The sequence below is a fragment of the Hyperoodon ampullatus genome (assembly GCF_949752795.1).
Source record: "Hyperoodon ampullatus genome assembly, chromosome: 2".
NCBI classification, from domain to species: Eukaryota; Metazoa; Chordata; class Mammalia; order Artiodactyla; family Ziphiidae; genus Hyperoodon; species Hyperoodon ampullatus.
In genome coordinates this window covers 145,157,337-145,180,608 of record NC_136915.1, presented here as the reverse complement: position 1 = coordinate 145,180,608, position 23,272 = coordinate 145,157,337, and the positions used below count along the sequence as shown (strand labels likewise).

Below are 23,272 nucleotides of genomic sequence, written 5' to 3'. Positions count from 1 at the left end.
CACAATAAAATGAGGTATGTCTGTACCACTGTATGTGTGTGGTAGACGACAGTATATAACTCAGTGATAGCCTTTGGAGAGGACAGAGCTCTCTTGTTCTTTTTTCCCTTCCTTGAGGAAGACCTGAGAGTGAGCTGGGCATCCAGGACCAACTCCTGTGACCACAGAGGAGAGAGGGACAGTTCCTCCTTGTATGGAGATGTTTACAGTCTTCCTGTCATTTGGATATTTTGTGGATGGGAAAAGTGGGGTGTTAAATGTGTAAAGGTCAAGGTGAAGAAGGGCTGAGCAGTGCTTTTCTGGAAATGGCTCACCTAGCACAAACCTGCTTGTCTCCCTTCCTGGTGGAGGTAGCTGGGTGTGAACAGTTAAGGTGAAGAGTGTAGATTAAGGTGTAGAACATTGCAGCTATGGCTACAATTAAGGTGTAGAACATTTCAGCTATGGCTGCCACAAACTGGTCTGATCTATTAACGTTTGCTCTGTCCCTGACCCGTTGACTCTCTTTTGTTTTTGTTTGTTTTGTTTTTTAGGATGAAATTATACATAATTTAAACTCCAGGACCTAAATGCAAAACAAGATGCTTATCTCTGGTTGCAGGTTCCAACCCTCCTGAATACTGATACCTATGTGTGCCATGCCATATTAAGAAAGTCCATGTCTGGTCTGCTACCCTTAAAGCAAGCCACCTCCTACTTGCTACTGTAGTTGAGCTAGCCGTAAAATTGTGCTAGCTTTATTTCAAAAACCCCTCAATCGCAAGTGGCAATGGGACTTATTTATTTAGAAAGCCTAAGCTGTGGTTTTAGGGTCTCTAAGGGACCTAGTAGTATCTGCTGTTACTAAAGCATGACCAAGAGAAATCTGGGTGTTCTCTCTAAGGGACCTAGTAGAATCTGCTGTTACTAAAGCATGACCAAGAGAAATCTGGGTGCTCAGGGGCTCGGCTGTGAGCAGAAGTTGGGCTTCTAGAGACCAAGAAACATGCAAGGTATAGGAACTTTATATTTTGGGGGCATTTTGTTGAGTGGGTGAAGTGAGGGATTTGGTCTTGATGTCTGGCTGCCTCTGTCTGTATCTGCATAGCTCAAAGTTAAAAAGAATCCACAGAAAATACATTGGGAGGGCAACTGCTGGATCTGGGCTGGTCTCTTCCCCTTATTCTGTGAGACGCTAACAGCCAGGCTGTACACCTGGGTGGGGGCCCAGAAAATGTGAGCTGGCAAAGGGTGTAGAGAACGGTGTTCTTAAGTGCCAAGAAGGATTGAACATTTAGTATGTGATTGTAATGAAAAGCTGATGAATATGTTAGAGGAATGGATGAGTGGTTTTATGTGGTCTTAACCCAGTAGTGTAGTTTCTTCCTTGTTCTTTATCCTTTTCAGAACACTGGGAGAGTGCATGCAGGGCTCTCCACTGATCTCCCTCAGTGCTCCGTCTCTGGTCCTGATGCCAGGTGTCCTTTCTTGGAGACTCAGTCTGCTATCTCCTTTGGTGGCTACACCACTCATTCCCTTGGTGTTTTCTACTTCCTTGCCTTCACCTTGCTTAAGACTGGGAAGGGAGTTAGGTGGTGTCCCCAGCTTTTCATTTTCTTCACTGTCCACCCCACTAAACTAGATTAGCTGTAGGTGTAAATTGGGAGGGCAAATGTTGGATCTGGACTGGTCCCTTGCCCACATAATTAGGTCCCTGGCTATATGTTCCCATAGCACCCTATAGTTCCTCTTTCAGAATAATCAATTCCCTTGTAATTGCTCAGTTTGTGTCCTGCATGACTACAGACTTGCTAGAGGTAGGGACTGTTTGTCTTGGACTTTGCTGTCAGCCCTTAGCACAATGTCTGGTACATAGTATGTTCTCAAATATTTATTGTTAGAATAAATGCATTAACTCAATACGTCCTTCATTTCAGAAACTGATTGCTAACTACCATGGGAAAATAAAGTAAATGTGGGGATGGAAAAAATTCTACAATTAGTTTCTGCTCTGCTTCTGACTCCCTCTGAGCTAAGAACGTTAGTGTGGGAGCCCCTACAAGCTGGACCTCCTTCCAGGCTGGCCCCACCTTTACTCTACAGTGGTCTCTTTTCACAGTCTGAAGATGCCACCAAGGTACAGCCAGGAGTGAAACTTCCAGTGTAGGTGACTGCAGTTCCCTTAGCCTCTGCCCTGCCCATGTATCAATAAATTGGGGCTATCTCTTCAGATACGAATTTTCTCAAGAAATTCTTTCCCTTCGTGGTATGGGTCATATCACTGGTAGTTAACCTTTCAGTGAACTAACTTTTTCTTCCTAATGACCTGATTGAAAAGCTTCTGCACCTCTGCCTCTCATTTCTCATGTGAAGTCAGCAAACTGAATTCCTCAGTTTGAGCTCCAAGAAGGTGGGGTTTTTGTCTGTTTTCTACGCTGTAATACTTCCAGCGCCCAGAAGCATACCTAGCACACATTTGTTCGGCGTGAATACTCATGCACTTCACACCCTGCTTAGATATGACAAACTTTGGCCAGGACACCTGTCCACCCACTTCTCGGAATTCAGCCTCTCAGGATTTAGGTAGGTCAAAGTAAAAAACAAACAAGCAAAAAAACCTTCCAGCACCCACAGGTGAGGGTATTATGCAAAACACGTCGCTTGTCTTGAGATAAGTTTCGTTTGGAGGGGAAAGTACATTTCTCCAGAGACAAATCAAAGCGTGTTTTTACGTCGAGTGCCCTGCTTCTGCCTTCCGGGTCAAACGGGACACCGGACTTAACACAGAAGGAGAGCAAGCGGCGGAGCCGAGGGAGGGCGGCGGCGGGCTACTAGCTTCACCCGCCTCTTTCCTTCCACTCCCGCCTCTTTCCATTCCTAAACAGACGGGTGCGGCCCGCATCTGCGTAGGAATGGAAAGGGGCCGGAAGGGGCCGGGCCGCAGGCGCCCAGACCTCCGGCACTCAGCCGGGCTGCCCTGCGGGTAGTTATAACGCGAGGCGCGCGAGCGGACTGGGTGACGTCAAGGAAGGCGGCGGGACGGGGGACGTGTTGGGCATGCGCAATAGATCGACTTCGCCGACCCTGGCCCCGCCGGCATTAAAGGACCTGCCCACGCGGTGGGATTTCCAGTTGTGTGGCAGTTGTGTGGCAGAGGGCGGGCGCCTAGCGGCTTTCTTGGCAGCGGGCAGGAAACTGGCAGGAGTTGCTGAGCCTGAACGTGCAGCGGAAGTAGAAGAACGTATGTATGTGTGAGAGAGACCTCTGGCTCATTTAACAAATTACGGTACTATGCTCAGGAAACGGTGTAGGGGTGGAGGTGAGCCCATCGTCCGAGGGCCCGTGGATGTCCACTAGTAGGGGAAGGCGGGACCAGCAGAAGTTAAAATACAACCCTCTTGCAATTCTACCCGATTTCATTTATTTACTCTTCCGTCTCAGGGTGAGATGGTTGGTAGTCCACATTCTAGTGTATATTAGTTTAATCAGATTGCTATTCTTACAACTATTGGCGGGAAGAGAAGGGGGAGTTGGCAGTGAAAACAGTGCATTTGGAACCTAGAACTCTATCTCAGAGGGCAGTTTTAGGTGAAATGCTCAGAATTTTGCCAAAAAGTCCTCTGCTTCCTTTCTGCCCCAAACTCCTTAACGTTTGAATCAGAGAAAATCAATGAAAACAGGTAAAATTCAGCCAGAGAGAATATAAATCTAGCCGTAGGCTAGAAAGACACATGAATTTGGGACTAATGGAGGCCAAGTCAACCAAAAAAATCAGATAGCATCGGTGACCCCATCTTGTCTGGGCTGGGTTAGCATTCCAAAGCAGAGGGAGGGGGAAATGGCCTCTGGAAGATGCTGTAAGACTTAAGGGAAAGTTGTTGGCAGGTTTCCTGGTATGTCACTAGCTGGTGTTAATAATCCCCTGCTACTGCTTTGTTTTTAGGCCCTTCTTCAAGTGTCTGGAGCTCAGAGATGCAGCCCAGGGGAGGGAAATGTGACTAGTTGAGGAGGCCATGCTTACTGTTGCTGCCAGATCCCATGTCAGCACCAAGTCCTCAGCTGCTGGTGGCAGCTGCTCAGCAGACCCTGGGCATAGGAAAGAGACGAGGCCCACCCCGAGCTGTCTGCCTTCATCTAGCCGGAGAGGTGCTGGCTGTGACCAGGGGACTGAAGCCAGCTCTGCTCTATGATTGCAACTGTGCAGGGGCAGCAGAGCTCCAGAGCTATCTGGAGGAGCTGCAGGGCCTGGGCTTCCCGACCCAGGGACTTCACATCCTTGAGATTGGAGAAAACAGCCTGATTGTCCTTCCTGAGCATGTGTGTCGGCACTTGGAGCAGGTGCTGCTTGGTACCACAGTCTTTGTGGATGTTTCCAGCTCTCAACTTCACCCTTCCATCTGCTCCCTGGACCAGCTTCAGGACTTAAAGGCCCTCGTGGCTGAGATCATCACACATTTGCAGGGGCCACGGAGGAACCGATCCCTGGCAGTCTCCTGCAGCAGGCTCCGTTCCTCAGACTGGAATCTCTGTACTGTGTTTGGGATCCTCCTGGGCTATCCTGTCCCCTATACTTTTCACATGAACCAGGGAGATGACAACTGCTTAGCCCAGACTCCACTACGGGTGTTCACTGCCCGGATCTCATGGCTACGTGGTCAACCACCAGTCTTGCTCTATTCCTTTAGTGTCCCAGAGAGCTTGTTCCCATCCTTGAGGAACATTCTAAACACTTGGGAGAAGGACCTTAGAACTCGATGTAGGACTCAGAATGACTTCGCTGACCTCAGCATCTCCTCTGAGATAGTCACACTGCCGGCTGTGGCCCTCTGACTTTAACTCTTTTCCTGTGTAGAAGGAGCTCGGTAAATGATCAGCTCTAGGTCAGAGGTGGCAAATAGGAATCACCTCAAGTGCCAATTCCAAGCATCTCGAGGACACTAGGGAAGAATGCTGTAATAAATTTGCCATTTTTATGCTGAACTGGACTAGGGAGAGTAGACCAGGATGCTTTAGGAATAAACAGAGTTCTTTGGAACAGAGGCCATCAGGTGAAGTTTATTTGTTTTTTTTTTTTTACAGCAGGTTAAAAAAAATAATGAGGGTCAGAAATCTCACTTGAGTTGGAAAAACCCACACATTAAAGTACCCAGACTTCAGTTTTTTTACTGAATGTCTTGCCTCTGATTTTCACCCAAGGCAGCTGTCACCAGTTCTTCAGAACTTCAGGAAGTCCTTATTGGCCAGGAACACTGCCACTGCTATAGCCATCAGCGCCATCAGCATCAGGAACTTCGGCCACATTGCCTTTGTGAGGAGGGAGGGGGAGAGAAGAGAAAGAGGCCATGGGTTGGTCAGAGAAGATGCAGGCAAAAAGAATCTTCCTTCTTCCCATTCTAGCCCAGTGGAAAACCTTGGGTTGGTGGCGGACAAAAAGCTTTTTATATCTGTCTCTCTCACTTTGCCACCTCCCTCGGGATAAAACCACTTTCCAACGGTCGCTGGCCCAGCGAACCACAGCCAGCGGGGGCCAGGTACTTAAATACTGATATGAATAATCAAAAGTGGAAAATAACTCAGCAAAATTGTCCTCTGTTTATATTACTTTTCTCGTCACTCTGTCCTTGCCACTATGCTCATAATAGACTAAAAGAACACCGTTTCAGTAAGTTTTTCCCTTCAGGCTCAGGCGTTCCATGAAAATTAGGCTTGGAGGCATGAGCCAGTGTTTCTTTACATTGTTGCTATACTCTCAGTACAGTATAAACCAAGCTGAACGGGGCCGGCTGGTCAGATGTTGGCAGGGGCTGAACAATTTTATGGGCAAGATTTGGCTAAAGGAGGAATCGTCCCACGATCACCTAGGGCTGTCTGGGAGGATAGACCCTCTAACTCTGGGAGGCAGCTGCTGGCTCTGGTTCAGCTCTTCTCGACAATGCTGCAGCTTACGCAGGCAGGAGAGATACTCATCACTGAGGTTGTCTAATTCTGAATGCAGTTCTCTGCACTGTGCGGGGGTGGGGGGGGGAGAACACCACCAAGGTCATCAAGACAGTTCCGTCAGGGACAGGGCCCAGGTAGGGGAGAGGGACCTGTGTAAGTGACCCTGTCATTCATTTGGAATTTTTACCTCCATCCTCCCCAGCTTTTCTCAGAGCTTTCAGTTTGCCTTCTGACTGTCTCACCTAGTTTGTTTGTAATGTGTTCATTTAAATGATTGATCATAATGCATATTATTATATATTATACATGTGTGACAGTTGTATGTGCCAGTGCTTTGTAAATGGAGACACACAAAAATGAAGTTCCTATAGCACACACAACCTGGAAGTGATCTCAGTGCAAGTCTCTTTGCTGGGGACTAGTTGCATGTGAACACTTCTGGAGCTACGTATTTCTGTGAGTATACAGATAGGAAAAGTTTTGTTATTTAAAAGACACTGTATAAAGTTTTAAGATACTCAATGTAGGACAAAGTTTGAGGAGTTAATGTGTTTGTTAAATGTGTTTGAGTTTAGATTGACTTTCTGAAAAGTAACTCTTTAGTAAAACCTTGAATAAGGGTTGGTATAAATAAGAGAAAAGATTGACAAGTTAACCCGAAAGCAAAGATGTTTTATTCAGGCCTAAATGAATACCTGCAGGCACCCAATCACAACTTAAGCTCTGAAATGCCTGTTGTCTGGCTGCCTCCCAGCAGTTTCCCTATCACTGTAGGATGAGCCCCTTACTATCTGAGGTCACCATCTCACCTCCTTTTCCTTGGCCAGGGGCTGCCAAGTTTTCTTTTGGAGCTGGTCTCTGAAATTCCAGTCCTTCTTCCCTGGACCCTCAGGCTCCACTTCGTTATGGGAGGGCTTTGGACTCCACCCAGGCAAAGCTTGATCTGAAAAATCAGCCAGATTCACAGTGATAGTGAGGCCCATACCTCTGAGGAATGGCCCCTACACACTGAGAGAACCCCTAGGCGGGAGGGAATAAGGAAGGGCCTGTCCCTGGCCAGACTGTGTGGATTGCAATTCTCTGACCTTTAAAGAACATCCACTGGGACCCTGCCCAGACTGGACAGAGAGCGGGAATTTGAGCCCCTTGAGGGCAAGGTTGGCATTTTACTTTTCTCTGTATCTCTAGTCCTGTCTAAAGCCAGATTCTTTTAGAAAATACTTATTAATTTAGTTTCTTTGGTTGCATGTCTCATCTTTTAGGCTGGGAGGTTTGCTGGATGCTTCAGTATAACTCCATTTTCCTTCTGTCCTTGTTTCAAAATGGTGAGATGAGAATGCCACCTGACAGTCTACATCTTGGTGAAGAGAGCCCTGGACTGGGAGTCAGAAATTCTGGATTGTTGTCATAGCTGTGTCCTTAGTTTGTATGACCACAGACCTTCATTTACCTTCATTTTCTTATCCATCCTGTGTGGGCATAATAATTCTTTCTTTATATTTTACCCAGTGATTGTGATGACAAAACAGAGGGCCATGTGCAGTGGATAAATGAGGAGCTTTTGCCCCTCCAGATGTATGATGAATTCTCGGGAAGCTAGGGCAGCAGACTTGAGGGCTGAGAGTGAGGTTGACTGTTGCATGTGACGTGGTTTCTACTTGGGGAGCTGGATGTGGTTTGGAAAGTTAAGGGTAAAAATTAACATAAAGCCCTGAGTTCAAAATCAATTTATTGAAATATCCAATACAGACATATGTTTTCAGAGGGAGTAGAAATCCTTTTCACAGTTTATATACCTCTCAGGTGAGGAGGCTAACTAAAGTATTCTCAGAGCCAGTGATGAGTCCTTAAAATGGTCCTCTAGCTCCCTGACCTAACAGACTTCCAGAACTGGGTGGGACTCCAAGAGGTCATGTAGTCCGTCCCTCTGTCTCTAGGCGGACAAGGAAAGGGCAATATCTTAGAATTTGTGGAAATAACTTTGCTGACCTTTCTTTGTTAAGAGTTTCTCCTGTTCTTGAAGCTGTAAGGATTGATTCTGAAGCAGACCTGTTGGAAAACACAAGGAACTTTTCTGTGCTAGCGTATTTACTGCGAAGAGTATCCTTTCAGAACTTTGCTTAGAACCTCAATGATTGTGTTCCCATCTGTAGTTGGTTGAATTGTGTCTCCCCCCGCTGGCCCCCACAAATTCATATGTCAAAGCCCTAACTCCCAGTACTTCAGAATGTGACCCTATTTGGAGATAGGTTCTTTGCAGAGGTAATCAAGTTAAAATAGGACATTAGAATGGGCCCTAACCTAATATGACTGACGTCCTTATAAGAAGGGGAAATTTGGACACAGATGTGGATGGATGGAAGACGTGTGAAGAGATGGACAAGACAGCCATCTGCAAAACAAGGAAAGCGGTCTAGAACAGATCCTTCCCCCAGAGCCCTCAGAAGGAACCAACCCTGCCTGACGCCTTGATTTTGGACTTCCAGCCTCTAGCACTATGAGAATGTAAATGTCTGTTCTTTAAGTCACCCAGTTTGTGGTGCTGTGTTATGAACACACCACCCTTATGTCTTTTCCTACAATGTACATTTAAGTCTCTGCTTAAATGTTACCCTAGAAGAAAGACTTCCCCAGATGACCCTGTGTAAAATAGCAACTAGTTTCTCTTTAACCTGCTTTATTTTTTTCTCTGTAGCCGTTGTTAATACCTGACACATATTTGTTCCTAGAAACTCCGTAGTCCACTGCAGTGTTTCCTTAGAATGTAAGCTTTGTTAGGGAAGAAACCATGCCAGCTCTGTTCATTACTGTATCCCCAGTGTGTATCTAGGGTGCCTGGCACTTGGTAGGGGCTCAATAAATATGTATTGAAGAAATAAAGGCATGATTTTGAAGTGACTTGCCCATTCAGCTCCCACTGTGTAGGAGCCCGGCTTCTGCTGGTGTTCTTTTTCCCTTACCCCTGTGGCTGTCTTGCTGTTTTCATATTCATTACTGTTTGCATGAAACTTCCCTGTCAGGGTGTCAGAGGTTAAGGTGTTGGGCAACCAGCAGAGCTATTAATTGAATCAGGTTCTCCGGCTTTTCAGAAATTGCCTGCTTTTCTTCTGAGACGTCCCTTTTCTTCTTTGGCCTCAACATGTAATTTTGAAGTGGACTGAGGCATAGGTAGTGTGAGCTTATTTTCTGAACCATTCCTAGTGACAGAGGTCTATGTGACATATGTACATAATAAATTAGAATATATAAAATAAGAACTACCTTATAAACCTCGACACGTTTTGACATCTGCAGTTCTGGGGGAAATGCAGGTGGTTGTCAGAGAACATGGTGGAGAAAAGTAGATATAAAAAAACCCAGAGGCTAATGTGGAACTTGTGAAGAGCTGTAAATCACCTCACTGCACAAGAAGAGAGTCTGAAAATGCAGAGGTAGAGGATATGCCAAGGACCGGGCTCCCCATCCCTTCTTTGGGTGCCTTTCGTGGGGCAGGAGCCCCAGGGACACCAAAAAGCCACCTGTGCTCCTTTCAGAATCTGGAAAAGGGACTTACTCTGCAACTGCTGTACTTTGGTCACCAGGGCAAGTTTCTCCTCCTCTGACCTCTTTAGTTGATCTGAAAATGAAATAATGCAAACCAAAACAGAAGAACCTAAGACTTAATGAGCTCACCCCTGAGGCTGGAAATTAGTAACAGATGCTGTCTTGCCCATGGCCTCTGACCAGTGTCAAGTGGAAGTTGCTCTTTCTTCTGCTTGTCCCAGTTTGGAAGAGGTGAACCAGAACCCGACTACCTGGGATTTCATCTGCATCAACAGTGGGCTGAATTAAGGGTTATATGTGCACATAATTTGGTTCTCTCTCAGCTGACAGAGGCTGTGACTGGGAAACCTTCACTATGCCTTGTGTTTCAACTGACCTTTCCCTTTAAATTAGGAATGCGGCCTTGACACGTGACTGCTGTGTTCTGGCTTAGAGGGATGGGCTGGATCCTTTGTCTTGGATGATTAAAACAGCCTGGACTTTTTCTCAAAGTCAAATGAAATCGCCAAGTCAACCAAAGGAACAAGTGAAAGACTGAAGCATTTGCACCCAGCTTCCTTTCTCTGGGCTCCTTCAGCCAGAGGCCTCCAAGGAGAAGGGTACCTTGTAGGTGCTGGGTATCCGAGCTGCACAGGTCTCTGTCCCCCTGCAGGTGTTCAGTCTTGGCCTGCAGCTCCTGGCACTCATTCTCCAGAAGCCGTAGGGCCTGGTTCATCTGTAAGTCTCTACTGTCTGCTCCCTGGAAGGGGGAGGAGGGGTGGACACAAGCAGGTCAGTGCTAGGGTGAAGGTGGGGGGCAGATGCCAAGGAAGAGGAAAACTGTAGAAAATTGTGGAATTTTAGAGCTGGAAGGAGCCTTAGGGAAATGGAAAAATAGGAAAAGTTTTTAAATTCTTCGCTTTGCTCTATTCCTCATGCTTACAGCAAACAGTGCATTAGATTTTTGATGTTCACAAGGGATACATTTGGGTAAATGCCCAAATTAAGGAATACTGAATCATCACTTTTCTAGATGTCTTCACTTTGTCTTTACTTCTCATTCTCACGCTATCTGGGGTGGCGGGGGGAGGCGGCGGGTGGGGGGAGGCGGGTAGGATCATTTTTCACAACGAATTAAGGTTAAAAAGAAAAGGGCCTTCAGGAGAGTTGCCTTGTAGGTGATTCGAGGAAGAGAACAGTGGGTGAGATGTGGCTGCGGTGCAGCGCCCAGCAAGGTTCCCTCCTGTGATAAGACGACTCACTTGCTGTTTCTCATCAAATGGGCTTTTTTTTTTTTAAAAAAAAAAAAAAAAAAAAAAGAATTTTAACGTCCTTTGAGAAATTCTTTGCCTTTTAAAATAAAAAATTAAAGAACAATATAAGAATAACTTGTACATAAGAATATGAAAAGTGAGAAGCAAAAAAAGCGAGAAGCAAATAAATTCTAAGGTTTCTGTTTTTTAATAGATTTGAAAGGAAATCTATAGATAAATCTTAAATGTTTTTAACCCCCATTCCTCTGTCTGATCTGTTCTTCCTTTTCCTACATTTGGCACATTAATTCTTCATAAACAAATATGATGTCAATGAGTACAAAGTGCTCGAGGTAATAAGGGAATTACAAATGTCTTTTTAATGACTTTGAACTAGAGTTGCACTCTTCTTCATTGCTAATAATAGGATATTGTAAATAAAACTCAAACACATTGATATCTGGACCACCATTCCCCCAACAAATTCTTTACAATCACTCAAAATGTTCCCCTTTCTCCCTGCTCACCTTAGAGCCACACATTAAGGTTTAGGTTGTTAAAAAACATAACAAATCAAACAAAAACAACTTTCACACTTAATTGATCTTATTTCTAGAACTGGCACACACTAGGATTCTCAGATCCCAGCTTCAGTAGAAGTATAAAGAGACACTTTTGAGGTGGGTCCTCGAAATTCCAAACCAAGTAAGTAAAATCCGCGAAAAACAATAGCTAATATTTATTGAGAGCTTATATGTGCGAGGCATTGTGCTAAGTGCTTTGCATGGATTTCCTCACCTAATCCTCACAACAATCCTATGATAGAGGTACCATTATTATCCTCATTTAACCGATGTGGAAACTGAGGCTTAGGAGGTTAGTTAACTTCTCCAAGGTAAACACGGATTGGAAATGATGGAACCCTTGAGAATGCCAAGGGTCTACTGTAATGGCTTAAAAAACACATTGGCAAGATGTGTTAGTTGATACTCAAACTGTAAGTAAACTGGTGACATTTATTCTGCCCCAGTAGTGGGCATTTCTGAACTGGATGCCCTGCTGGGATGGGGTGCAGAGAGTGGGTTGGGGTATGACAGTAGGCTGATGACTATTCCAGCCCAGCTCTTTGCATTCGGATGATGTCATTTCAATGAACACTTAGGTCATTTGCATGAGCAGTGCAGATATCCTTGCTAAACTCAAAATTAACTTTGGGGCCCCCTGCCCAGCGGCAGCTTCTCTCATCACTGCTGTCAACACCTCCCTCCCCTAAACCCTGCCTTCCCTCCCCACCTCCCTACCCCCAGGGCCTGGTACCTGCAGTTTGGACTGAAGCACGTGGAGCTGGCTCTCCAGCTCCCTGTTCTGGGTCCCCAGGGTCCTGCAGTCCTCCTTCAGAGCCTTGTACTGGCTCTTCCACTCTTCACACTTCTGCTCGGCCAGAGCCAGGGACCGCTGAGGGAGATCAGAGGAGAGGGTGGTGCCTTGGGGGTTCCAGGGAGTTGTGCAGCTGGCTCCCTTGCCACCCAGACTGCCCCAGGGTTCCCAGCCCCAAGGATTATGGAGCATCCCCACACCTGTGTGCTCTGCAGTTGCTGTTCTGCACGCATTTTCTCCTCCAGCACTTTCTGCAGTGTCTCCTTGGCCTTCTGCTCATAGCTGTTTTTCTGGTCTTCCATCTCTAATAGCAACTTATTCAATCCCCAAGAAGTGTATTTCTGTAAATTTGAGGCAATTCAACAAATACACATTGACCTACTGTGTGCTAAAGCCTGAGCAGGGACACAGAAATGAAAAGAAATCGGTCCTTGCCCACAGGGCAGAGATGTCAGTCATCTGGTGGACCTTCTTCCAGGCTGGAGGCAGGCAGGGAGAGTCCCTCAGGTGATGTGAGAGGTGAGTGGGGATAAAAAACTGCCCTGGGCATGCCGGGCATTCTCCCCTAGGCCTTTGAAATCCGACATTTCCAAAGGGAAATCATCTTTCTAAACCTGCTCCTATCTCAGTGGCCAGCATCACCACCCACCCAGTCTCCCAAACCCTAAACCAGGGAACCATCCTTGATTTCTCTCTCACCTTCTTCAAGGAATCAGTTCATCATCAAGCTTTGTCAAGTCAACGTCTTTAACAGCTCATTACCTGTATCCTCTATCCCTACTGCCACCTCCTTAGTTCAGATCCTAGTAATACTATTATATGGATTATATAGAGACTATGTATTATCTTCATGCCTTGCCTCCCTTCAAACCCTTTTCAGTCCTGCAGCTAGAGGGTTCTTTCTAAAACTTAAATCTGATCCCATCACAACCTGCTTAAATCTCTCAGTGGTTCTCAGTGTTCTAAGAATCAGGTCCAAACTCCTTGGCATGGTTCCTACTTACAAGCCCAGACTTTCATCTCATGCTGCCTCCACGCAAGCTGAAGTGCTTGTAGGTCCCCTAAGCACTGTGCTTTTCAGCCTCTGCCTTTGCCCATAAAGCTTCTTCTGCTTAGAGTATCGTGACCCACACTTTTCACCTGCTTAACTTCTACCCATGTTCAAGATTCAGCCCTAGAATCATAAGTTCTGATAAACTTGGCCAACCATACCTACCCCCCGACTCTTTATGGATTAGGCAGTTTTACTGGTGTTCACATAGTATCTATATTTCTAATCTATTGACTCATCTGTCTCCTTTAAGGGATTGTAAACTCCTTTGAGGCAGGGAGCATTTTTAAAAAAATAAAATTATTTTTGTAGGCTTGGGGATCTGAACAATATTCAGTAAAGTCAAGTTTTAAAAATTAATACATTTGTATTTTTAGAATTTCTCCTGGCTTCAAGGTCAAAAAGAAAAAGACACAAGAGCAGCTTTGCAAATTCACTGGGGGTCTTGCCTTTCCAGTGCTTTTCATTTTTATGCCCTGTGATTTTGGGGAAAGCAGGAGCCTTTGACTATCGATTCTGGGTTACCCAACTGGGTAAGAGATAGTCTAGATAATGCAAATTTAGAGTTCAATATCAAATCATTTTCATTTAGCTTTGGAGTCATCTGAAAATTTGGATTTAAATGTTGAGTGGGTCTTATGTTCTTGGAATTGTCATTAGAAACCAGATACAGGAGTTACTGGTTGAGTTCATACATGGTTATGTCCAGGTTATTGGACTTAACCATGCTGGTTACTGACCAGCTTTATCCCCCATTGAAAACGAGTAGACTGGCATTCTGGATTATATGTCAGTCTCTTATGAGCTTGGTTGGCATTACTGAAAAAATAAAAGCTGTGGATCCGCAGACCCATAGACTATATAGACTATGTTCCCCTGCAGAATTCTAACTACATGGCCACCTTATCTTCCTAACATCAAGTGGGAGCAGTCTCGCCGGTCCATCTCATTCTCTTGACTTATCTCCCCGCCTGTCAGAAATCTATCACTTCTCGAGTGTGAAAACTTTTTTCTATCTCATATAATCCAAGATGAGGCCAATCAAGAGATTACTGGAGCTGGATAACAATGCCACAGAAAGCCAGGAGTCACAGTCTTTTACTTTCTCCCAGGGATTGCTGCTAGATACAAGTTGCCCATGGGATGAAAATCATTTCGCGAGACTTCACTGTAATAGCCAACTCATCTGTTCAAATGTTAGGGCCTGTGAAGTTCTGTCCAGGTGAGCTGAATCTTTACCAACGGCCTCTCCCTACGTTTCCAGGTATTCTCAAGGTTCCCCCGGAGCTGGCAAAGTGCTTAGTGCTGGGCTTCCTTTCCTAGGGTGCAAAGTGAGGGACACCAGGAGAAAGGGAGAGGGTGATGCAGATAGTGTTCGGGTGAATTGGAGGCCAGAGTGAAGATGGTAAAGGCCAGAACTGGGTGAGTAGGGGTGGGTGCATTAACCTCTAGCAGGTGATGTTTCTAGAGAGGAAGCTTGAGGTTCAAGCATTCTCTCCCTTAATTCTAGATTCCTGGGCTAGAAGGGTCCTCCAGAATGCTTACCTGGGTACAGGTGTACAGCTGGTTTTCCAAAGATCTCAGTTTGCCCTTCAATTTGTCTTCATTAAGCTGGCCCTGGAGCAAATGGGATGAGTTAGCCAGAATACAGCTTGGGCTAGAATATAGCACGCAAAGAGTTTTGTTCCCTATTCCCAGCCTACTGCCTAGAATAAACAGTGTATGTGGAATTGAGCTCTTTCAGGAGGTAGAGAGGGGGAGAGACGATGGATGTTTGGAAAGAAGAGGATGTTTTCCTCTTTCTCTGTAATAGGAGAAGGAAGAATCAGACTGGCCCCCAAAGTCTTCTGTGTACCTTGAGTTTTGTATCAAATGGCTCAGTGTATCATAGCAGGGGCCCATTTGAAGGAAAGCTTCTAAGCTCTCCTTTTCTTCTTCTTTTTTTGTTTCTTTTTTTTTTGCGGTACGCGGGCCTCTCAATGTTGTGGCCTCTCCCGTTGCGGAGCACAGGCTCCACGGTCACGGCTCACGGGCCTAGCCGCTCCGTGGAATGTGGGATCGTCCCGGACCTGGGCATGAACCCGTGTCCCCTGCATTGGCAGGCGGACTCTCAACCACTGTGCCACCAGGGAAGCCCGAGCCTCTGTTTTGAGGTCTGTCCCACTCACTGAGTTTCAGGGCACCTGGGAGAGGCAGGAGGTGGTATCTCACAGCTCCTGTTTTGACCTTGTTTGGCTAATTCTTCTAACCCTGGGAGCCAGGAGGCGCCTCCACCCTTTTTCCTTCCAGTATTCCTCAGCGGGGCCTTGCAAAAGCAAAAGCCTTTGCCAAAAATAATTTTTCAAAGTGCCTCCTGCTATTAATGTTTTTCATAATGTCTGGTGTGAGAACCGAGAGCCAGGATTTGGCATCTACAATAACCACAGGGCTTTGGGACAGATAGAACAGATGGACAAAGACTTCCACTGTTCTGGGCTCCGGAGTAACTGGGAAAAGTTACTCCCCTGCATGGCCTGTTCATCATTAATCCACAAGTCCTGAAATCAGCTCCCTCCACCTGTACCGCAGCTCCAGGTTCAGAGTCTGACTCTGTGTATTTTCCTTTGCCTAAACTCTTAATTTGCAGGATGCAATCAAACCCACTAAGTTTGACAGTTTATCTTGCCGTAGTTTCAGAAGAAAACAAACAAGCCCAAGGCAATATTCTTACAATTCCCCCAGTCTCCTACCCTTTCTGGGTAGCTCCCTTCTCCTTCCTTAGTATGGTTTTTATCCTGTGTCTTTGCCTCTTCCAACTGTTTTTGTGCTTTAACCACACCCCAGATTACTTTTCCATTCACATTATAATAGAAGACAATTCAGGCTAGCCCCTTCAGTGGAGACAAAGGGCCACCCAAGTCTGGGACTTGAAAACATCTGTGATCCACAGCTCTGCCTGCCCAGACTCCCGAAGGCAGGCAGGAAAGTTGCAGCCAAGTTGTTGCAAATGGGGCACGTGGTTTCCTGGTCTGAGCCCCAGCTCTTCCTACATGAAGCCCAGTGGTACAGTATGGGGAAAGAAGCACCTTTTACAGGCCATTGTGGACCTTTTTTCGCAGTTGCATTCCAGGAACCCAGGGTTCAGAGAGCATAGTACCCCCGCTTGTAAAAGGGAGCAAGGTGGAGGCCATACACACCCGGTGCTGGTCTGAGGGCTTCAGCTCCTGCCTCTGCTTGGCTTTCCTCTGATCTGCTCTCCAGAAACACCACCGCCTCACCGCAGAAGCACCAGCCCACTTCTGATCTCTCTGCTCTACTAGAGGTTGCTTAGGGCCTGCAGCCAATCCCCCACTGCGCTGTCATCTTAAGATCTCATTTCCACTTTGCAGAACTTAAAACCCACGTGTGCCCTGCTCTGGGTTTGTATTGCCCCATACTGAGGGCTCACTTTCTCTACTGCCGGATTTGTTTCTGCTCTGAAGCTTGGACCCAGCTCAGGAGTCTCTGCTGTGCCCCAGGGCCTGTCACATCCAAAAGGCCTAAAGTCAGCTTGAAGGTGGAGGCAACAGAGGGAGCTGATCTGGTGTTCTAATAGAGCTTGTCGTGAGCTTCTCTGCATGTGAAGTTGGAGATTCAAATTAGGGAGGCCAAATGGAAAAAAAATAAAGGCCTGAACTTGGCTGAATATCGGAGTCCCTGTTCTGGCCACATTCTTCCACTTACTTTCCCCAAGTACTGCAGTCAGGGACTGTCCTTTCATTGAAGTTGAGCTTTCCAAGGGAGGGGTAGGGGGTTGAATTGTCTTGCTTTGGGGGAAGCAAGAGCGGTTAACTGAAAAATCTGAGACTATTTTTCTTAAAAACAGGAAGCTGAGGGGTTGGTGGGGAGGAAGAAGACAAAAAGGGCGCATATTAGCGGGAGGGGGGCGGGGGGAGAAGGGAGGGAGAAAACCACAGCTGGAGGAACTCCTGCCCCCCGCAGGGGCAGCGAAACTGCCCTCAGAGTCCACCTTGGAAATGGCTCTCAATAAATCCTCCCCATTCCCACCACGCGGGCCGTAACTCAAGTTCTGACTGTGTCTTACCTGCGGTATTGCAAGAGCTTACCCCTACCCCCACTCGGAGCCAGGGTCCTCATTGTTGTCAGAGAACCTTTTATAAGGTTTATAAAACACAGATCTGATCAATCGCTTTCAACTCAGTTCTACAGCTATCTTTTTCGTTTCATTTCATTCATTTATTTATTTCTTGGCCACGCCACACGGCACGAGGGATCTTACTTCCCTGACTAGGGATCGAACCCGCACCCCTAGCATTGAAAGCGTGGAGTCTTAACCACTGGACCACCAAGGAAGTCCCACCACAGCTATCTTAGTACACGTGCTGCCAAGCGAGTGCAACTCCACGGCTACTGGACAAGTTCCTTCTCAGGATGGGCCGGACACTGCTAAGTGTAGGGCTTTAAACCTGAGGAAAACGTGGTCCCACGGCTCCCCTGATTATTGCCTGTGGCAGTGTTTCTTAAACTGGGGTGGAATGGATTCTCATTTTATATATATATATATACACACATATGTATGTATATATATATGTATGTATATATATATATGTATGTATATATATATATACTTTTCCTTTAAGAGGGAATCTATAACTATTTAAGTTTCAGATACTCTATTCAACAGAAAATGTTTAAGCACCATAATTCTAGAGACCTATCTGAGGCCCTTTCGGTCTTATCTTTGGAGCTACTCTGACACAGTCCCTTCATTTCCATCACACTCTGCTGTACCCTATGCTTTGTTACACCTAGGCCTGTAGTCATTCTGATTCCTTTACTGTAAGCACCCTTTTCCTTTTTCCTTCTTCTTTCCCTTCATCATTCCTGCTTCTGTACTGGTAAACTCCTATTCAATCCTTCCAGACCCCGCTAAAGTGGTCCCTTTCCTTGAGAGTCTACCCTATACCACCTCAGGCAGAAGAATTGCTCCCTTCTCTTTTCTCTGTGTCACTTTGTAGAAAGTGCTGTTGCAGCTTTAGCACACTGCAGTAGTTATTTATGAGCTGTCTCTCTCTTCCTGGCTGCTTTTGGAACTCCTAAAGACAAAGGACCCTACCTCTGTCCCTGGAGCACCCAAGCCAGCACACAGTTGGAACTTATCAGATGTCTGTTGAATGAACGAGTGAGACAACTCAGTTTAGTTCAGCACCGGAAACCACCTGGCATGCACAGCTGTGTGTCTCAGGCTCCTACTCAGCTATGAAAACAACTTCCTTAACCAGCAGGAGCCCTGAACATAAACACCTAAATCCGGATACAGTGACCGACATGAAGAGGGAGGGCTGAGCCTAGGAGTCTCTTTGACATCACTGCAAACTTCTTAGTTTTGTCCCACGTCCTCCCATCAAATCTCTCTGTCTAAGCACAGCCATCTACGTGGTAAGGTCAGATGTTCACGGAGGCTGGGAGGTTGGGTGTTCTCTCTGTGCACCCGAGGCTTTCTGCTCCAGTGGCATCAAACTGCTTATGCTCCCTGAACATTAAAGTCTAGGGGTTTCAATGTGGGGTCCAAGGACCCCTGGGAATCCAGGATCTGCAAGGTCTTCCCTTTTCCAACTACATTTCTGTGTGAGGCTGGATTTTCCTCATATGCTTCAACCAAAACAATGTATTAACAACAGACTGAATGCAGACGCAAATATGAGAATCTAGCTGTCTTCCATTCAGACGTTAAAAAGATTTGCCAGCTTCGTGCTTTGCGACCACCTAGAGGAGTGGGATAAGGAGGGAGGGAGGAAGGCGCAAGAGGGAGGGGATATGGGGATATATGTATGCATATAGCTGATTCACTTTGTTATACAGCAGAAAATAATACAACACTGTAATCATACTCCAATAAAGATGTTAAAAAAACCCAAAAAACAAAACGAAACAAAAATTTGAAAAAGCATAAAACAATGCCACTCCTCTCACTATTTTTTAAAAAATACTTATTTTTCACAAAAATATATAATTTAGGTTCACATGTAATCTATTTACTATTGTTATTTTAAAATTAATACATATTTTGAGATTCCTGTTTTCATTTCAAAGTGGTAAATATAAAAAGTTCTTTGGATTTTAATAATTTTTTTTAAAGAGTATAAAGGGGTCCTGAGATTAAAAAGCTGGAGACCCACTGCATTAGCCTATATCATGCCTCTGGTTCTTTGCCTATGCTGTATCCCCTGCCCAGAATATAGTTCCTGTTTCCACATTTGCCTGGAAAATACTAACATAATTATAAATATTTCCCTGGTTCTCTCCTTCTGTGGAGTCATTCATTCCTCCTTGTATTCTACCATATCCTGCAAACATTTATTTCTCACATCTCTGCGTTGTTTAGGCATCTGTCTCCCTGACAAAACCGCAAGCTCTCTAGCATCAGGAACCCTGTCTAACTAACCTCATTTCCAGTGCTCAGTGTAGAGACCATGACTTATGAATATTTGTTGAATGAATGGACTAAAATCAGGAGGTCTGAATTTTAGTTCCAGTTCTGCCTCTGACTAGCAGTGTGACTGTGGACTAGTCACCTGACCTCCCTGACACTCAGTTTCCTCATTGGCAAAATGAGAAAATTAGCTAATCTCCAAGGTCCCTTCCCGCTTTGACATTCACGTCTGGGCTGACTAGTAGGTGTAGGATGACTTGGAATAAATATTGGTGTGAATCCCATATGAAAATAGTTGCATTTATCACAGTCAGTAATATTAACCGAATTGGGACCGTCCTTTCTTTCTTCCAACAAATTAAAGAATGGAAACTCTTGCCTCTTTTGGTTCTGGGTCTTCCATGGGTGTGTCCTCAGCTGACCACCCTGGATTGAGCCAAGCTTTCCCATATATTTACTGTGACATGTTTGACCTCTAGGTCTTAGCACCATCCCCCACCTTCGGCCTCTTCAGTAGCGAAAAAGCCCCTTCTCTTGCTGGGATGGTATGGAAAGAAGAATGAGATAGGCACACATGGAAGTCCATGACTTTGTTCAAGCAAAGATTTCCCTTACCTTCCAAGAGCTGTCAGAGGCCTGAATCAGGGCACACAGTAGGTCTTGGAGAATCATCATTTTCTGTTTTAGAACCAGCTCACTCTGTAGGGCCTCCTGGGGGGCAAAATGCAAGAGGGTAAGATTAAGTTGGAGGAGAAGGGAGCAGATGGATGGAGGAGCTGAGGGGAGAATTCACATGTTACTTACTTTGAGGTACTCAGAAAGCTGGATGATTTTCTAGAGAGAAAGAAAAAGGGTATTTAAGAAGATTGTAGGTTCCCTGAAATCCTAGAACATGGAACCCGAGCCAGGATTGGCTTGTGCTGAGTCAACTTTCTTCCTTGGCTCAGGGTCCTTCCAGGCCCCCATGTCTATGCTCATCCAGGAAGTGGGTACCCCTCCATCCCAGCTGAGTTTACCGTGGAATTCCAGAATGTCAGACCTTGGAGGAGCTTAGATGCCACCTGACTCAACACCTTCACCATGAGGATTTTCTTACCGTGTCTAGAACTGCAGCTCCATAACTGGAAGAGACAAAAAAAACAAAAAACAAAAATGACAATGGATCAAAGAAATAAGAGTGTCAGGAGTCAGAGTATTGATTCCTTCTCTGATCTCTTCTGAAGAGCCAATGGGGAAGGGGGGGGAAGGCCTTCCTTTTTCTTAATTAAGGTGGACGTGGAAGTTCCTTGCGCTCCTCTCCACATTCTGGGGGAGGGTTCAGGTAAAAGCTTAGAAGAGAGGAATGGATGGGCTGTGAAGGAGTTGAGGTCAGGAACATGAAAGGTACTCACTTGGTTTGCTGACTGGCGTCATTCTTAATTGTTGGCTGTGTTTCTTCTGCCTTTGTCTGAGTGCCTGAGGGATAGGGATAGGGTGATTCAGAGCCCATGGGAGAGGCAGTGAGGGAAGTGGGGAGGGATAGGGACTCTCCACCGCCAGCGAGTGGAAATGCCTCGGCCCAGTGAGTGAGGAAGGCCCTGCTCTTACCACGGTGGTGTTTGGGTGGCTTCTTGATGAGAGAGTCCTGTGGTGGAAGGCCCCCAGCCTGGGAGGGGAGGTGGTCAGCCGGATCCCTCCAGGCGCCTGACGGAGGATGGTGTTGGGTTGCAAAGACCTCGGAGCTGGTCCCTGACACCTGGAAAGCAAGTGGGGGATGCTGAGAGCCTCTTAGAACAGGATTCTCCAGCTGACTGCAGAAAGATGAGCCAGTGATCGTTTCGGGTCCAGAAAACCAAAGGAACCCATTCAAGCCTTCAAAGCTACAAGGTTATCCCTGCTCCTGCCCTTTCTTGTCCTGGCTGGTGGGATCGGTCCTCCTCAGTCCAGGCAAATGGGGAGCTGGGCTTGTCTCCAATTACTCTCTCTAGAGTCCATGATCCCGGAAAGAGAACCGGTCTGAGGTGGGAATGAGGGGATCTGGGATCAGGTCCTGCCTTTTCTTGGTCTCAGTCTCCTGGCTGTATAATGAGGAGCTTGGAGTAGATGGTGTCCAAGGTGCCGTCCTATTCTAGAGGTGGTTTCCTTCCTCTTATTAACAGCTGGACTATTGTTGAGGTTTTGTGTGAAGAGAAGGTAAATTAGGCAGCTGTAGGGAGGAATGTAGCAGTAGTTGTCACAATTTTGCCTGCTATTTTTATATTTTCTTCTTACAAACTAAAAAATTTTATGTTTGTAACATAACACTAGAAGGCTAGGAAATGCCTGTGGCAGCTAATCATGCAGACTAACTCAATCTCAAGAAACCTTAAATAACTGATAGGCTGAGGAAGAGTTCTTTAGGTAACTGTGTTTTCTGTTCTTTTTCTCCTTAAAATTATTTTTTCAACGAAAGCACATAGAAACCTTCTTGCCTTAGAAAGTACACAGTTGGTTTTATTTTACAGCTGGGCTCAAGGATCATTTTTCTGAACAGCACCTCCTGTTGTGGATAACATATGCACTGGTTCAGAAGGCCCAACAGAGCACCTATTCTGGGGACAGTACAATACCAGTTACTCCCAGGGAATCCGGAGGACCCATCCCTGCTGTCCACATGCTCACAACGTGGATAGGAAGACACAGATGGTTTGCTGGCTGAGCTCATTTCAACATACCCTGGGTTTTGCCAGCACTGCTCCTTCCCAGGACAGACTAATGGGCCCTCTAAAAGTTACACAATATTAGAGGATTTATAACCTCATAAAAACCACAGAGAGCAGAGGTGGCCTGAAGAAGCTAGGGAAGCTAGTGCTTCCTGGGACAGATGCGGCCTTAGGTGAACGATATTGGAATTGGGATGGCCCAAGAGAAAGAGAGAAGGTGGATGATGCAGCAGCCTTACAGAACAATAGAGATGAGAAATGTGTGTGTGTGTGTGTGTGTGTGTGTGTGACTGTGTGTGTGTGAGAGATTTGAGGGAGACGTTAAGAAGATTGGTCTGTGTCCCTGGCCTACAGTAAGCATTCATTGAATGTTTGTTGAATGACGGATGAATGAATGCTGTAGAAGATACGTCTAGATAGACTGAATTTGAACTAATACTAGGAATTAGCTATGGAATTGTTTTTAAATGATTCTTTTTTCTCCTAAAAGGCAAGTGCAAAACAAAAAAATAGCTAAACAAAAAAACCCCCCAAAACACAACAACAAAAATATCTGTTGAGTAAGTGGCTAAGGGAGACTTTCTGATGACTGAGGAAGGAGGGACTTCATTTAAATCACTTCTTAGTGACCTTGAGCCCACCCACCTGCCTTGGTGCTGCACCCCATCCCCTCCAGAGAAGCGTGTCCCTCGACATGGCCCACCTGCTGTCTGGGGGAAGAAATCCTGTTGGCCCAAGACAAGGGCTCTTTGAGGTCAGTCGCCTGGCCTGGCTCCCTGGCCTGCGGGCTCTGTGCCTTGCCTTTCTCTTCCACCTTCAGGTTCCTCTGCCTGAAAAACTGCTGTTGTCGTGCCCTCTGGAGCTGTTCCCTCTGCTGGGTTCTCAGCGCCTTCCCCACATGGCGGCAAGTGGTCACATTGGGGCGGCAGCGGCGGCTCTCACGGGTCTCCTGCCAGCGCTCACACTTGGCCTCGTAGCTCTCAGCCCACCAGGCCAAGCCAGAGGCAGGCATAGGGTCTGGGTTGATCATGATGACCTCGTGAGCATCTGTTGTGCT

General features: G+C 46.1%; 3 protein-coding genes across 3 annotated transcripts in view; 1 reads left to right on the top strand and 2 right to left on the bottom strand.

The window, feature by feature from the left end:
* The window catches only part of LOC307070293 (interferon regulatory factor 6-like), a gene marked incomplete at its 5' end in the record, with an annotated part of 102,622 nt that overhangs the window by 53,482 nt on the left and 25,868 nt on the right, over positions 1 to 23,272 (bottom strand). The gene's annotated exons all lie outside the window — the stretch shown is intronic.
* On the top strand, positions 4,018 to 4,879 carry LOC307048724 (UPF0739 protein C1orf74 homolog; the record flags this gene model as incomplete). Its single annotated transcript, XM_079697931.1, has 1 exon — positions 4,018 to 4,879. One exon carries the CDS (start codon positions 4,018 to 4,020, stop codon positions 4,807 to 4,809), a length of 792 nt encoding a protein of 263 aa, XP_079554057.1. The 3' UTR covers positions 4,810 to 4,879.
* On the bottom strand, positions 5,019 to 23,245 carry LOC307048906 (TRAF3-interacting JNK-activating modulator-like; the record flags this gene model as incomplete). Its single annotated transcript, XM_079698191.1, is given in 16 exon segments — positions 5,019 to 5,270; positions 5,273 to 5,283; positions 6,729 to 6,814; positions 6,816 to 6,862; positions 7,909 to 7,968; positions 9,473 to 9,535; positions 10,066 to 10,201; positions 12,012 to 12,149; positions 12,272 to 12,412; positions 14,668 to 14,739; positions 20,150 to 20,245; positions 20,339 to 20,368; positions 20,631 to 20,655; positions 20,926 to 20,989; positions 21,122 to 21,269; positions 22,919 to 23,245. Coding segments are annotated over 16 exon segments (1,521 nt in total). The 3' UTR covers positions 5,019 to 5,193.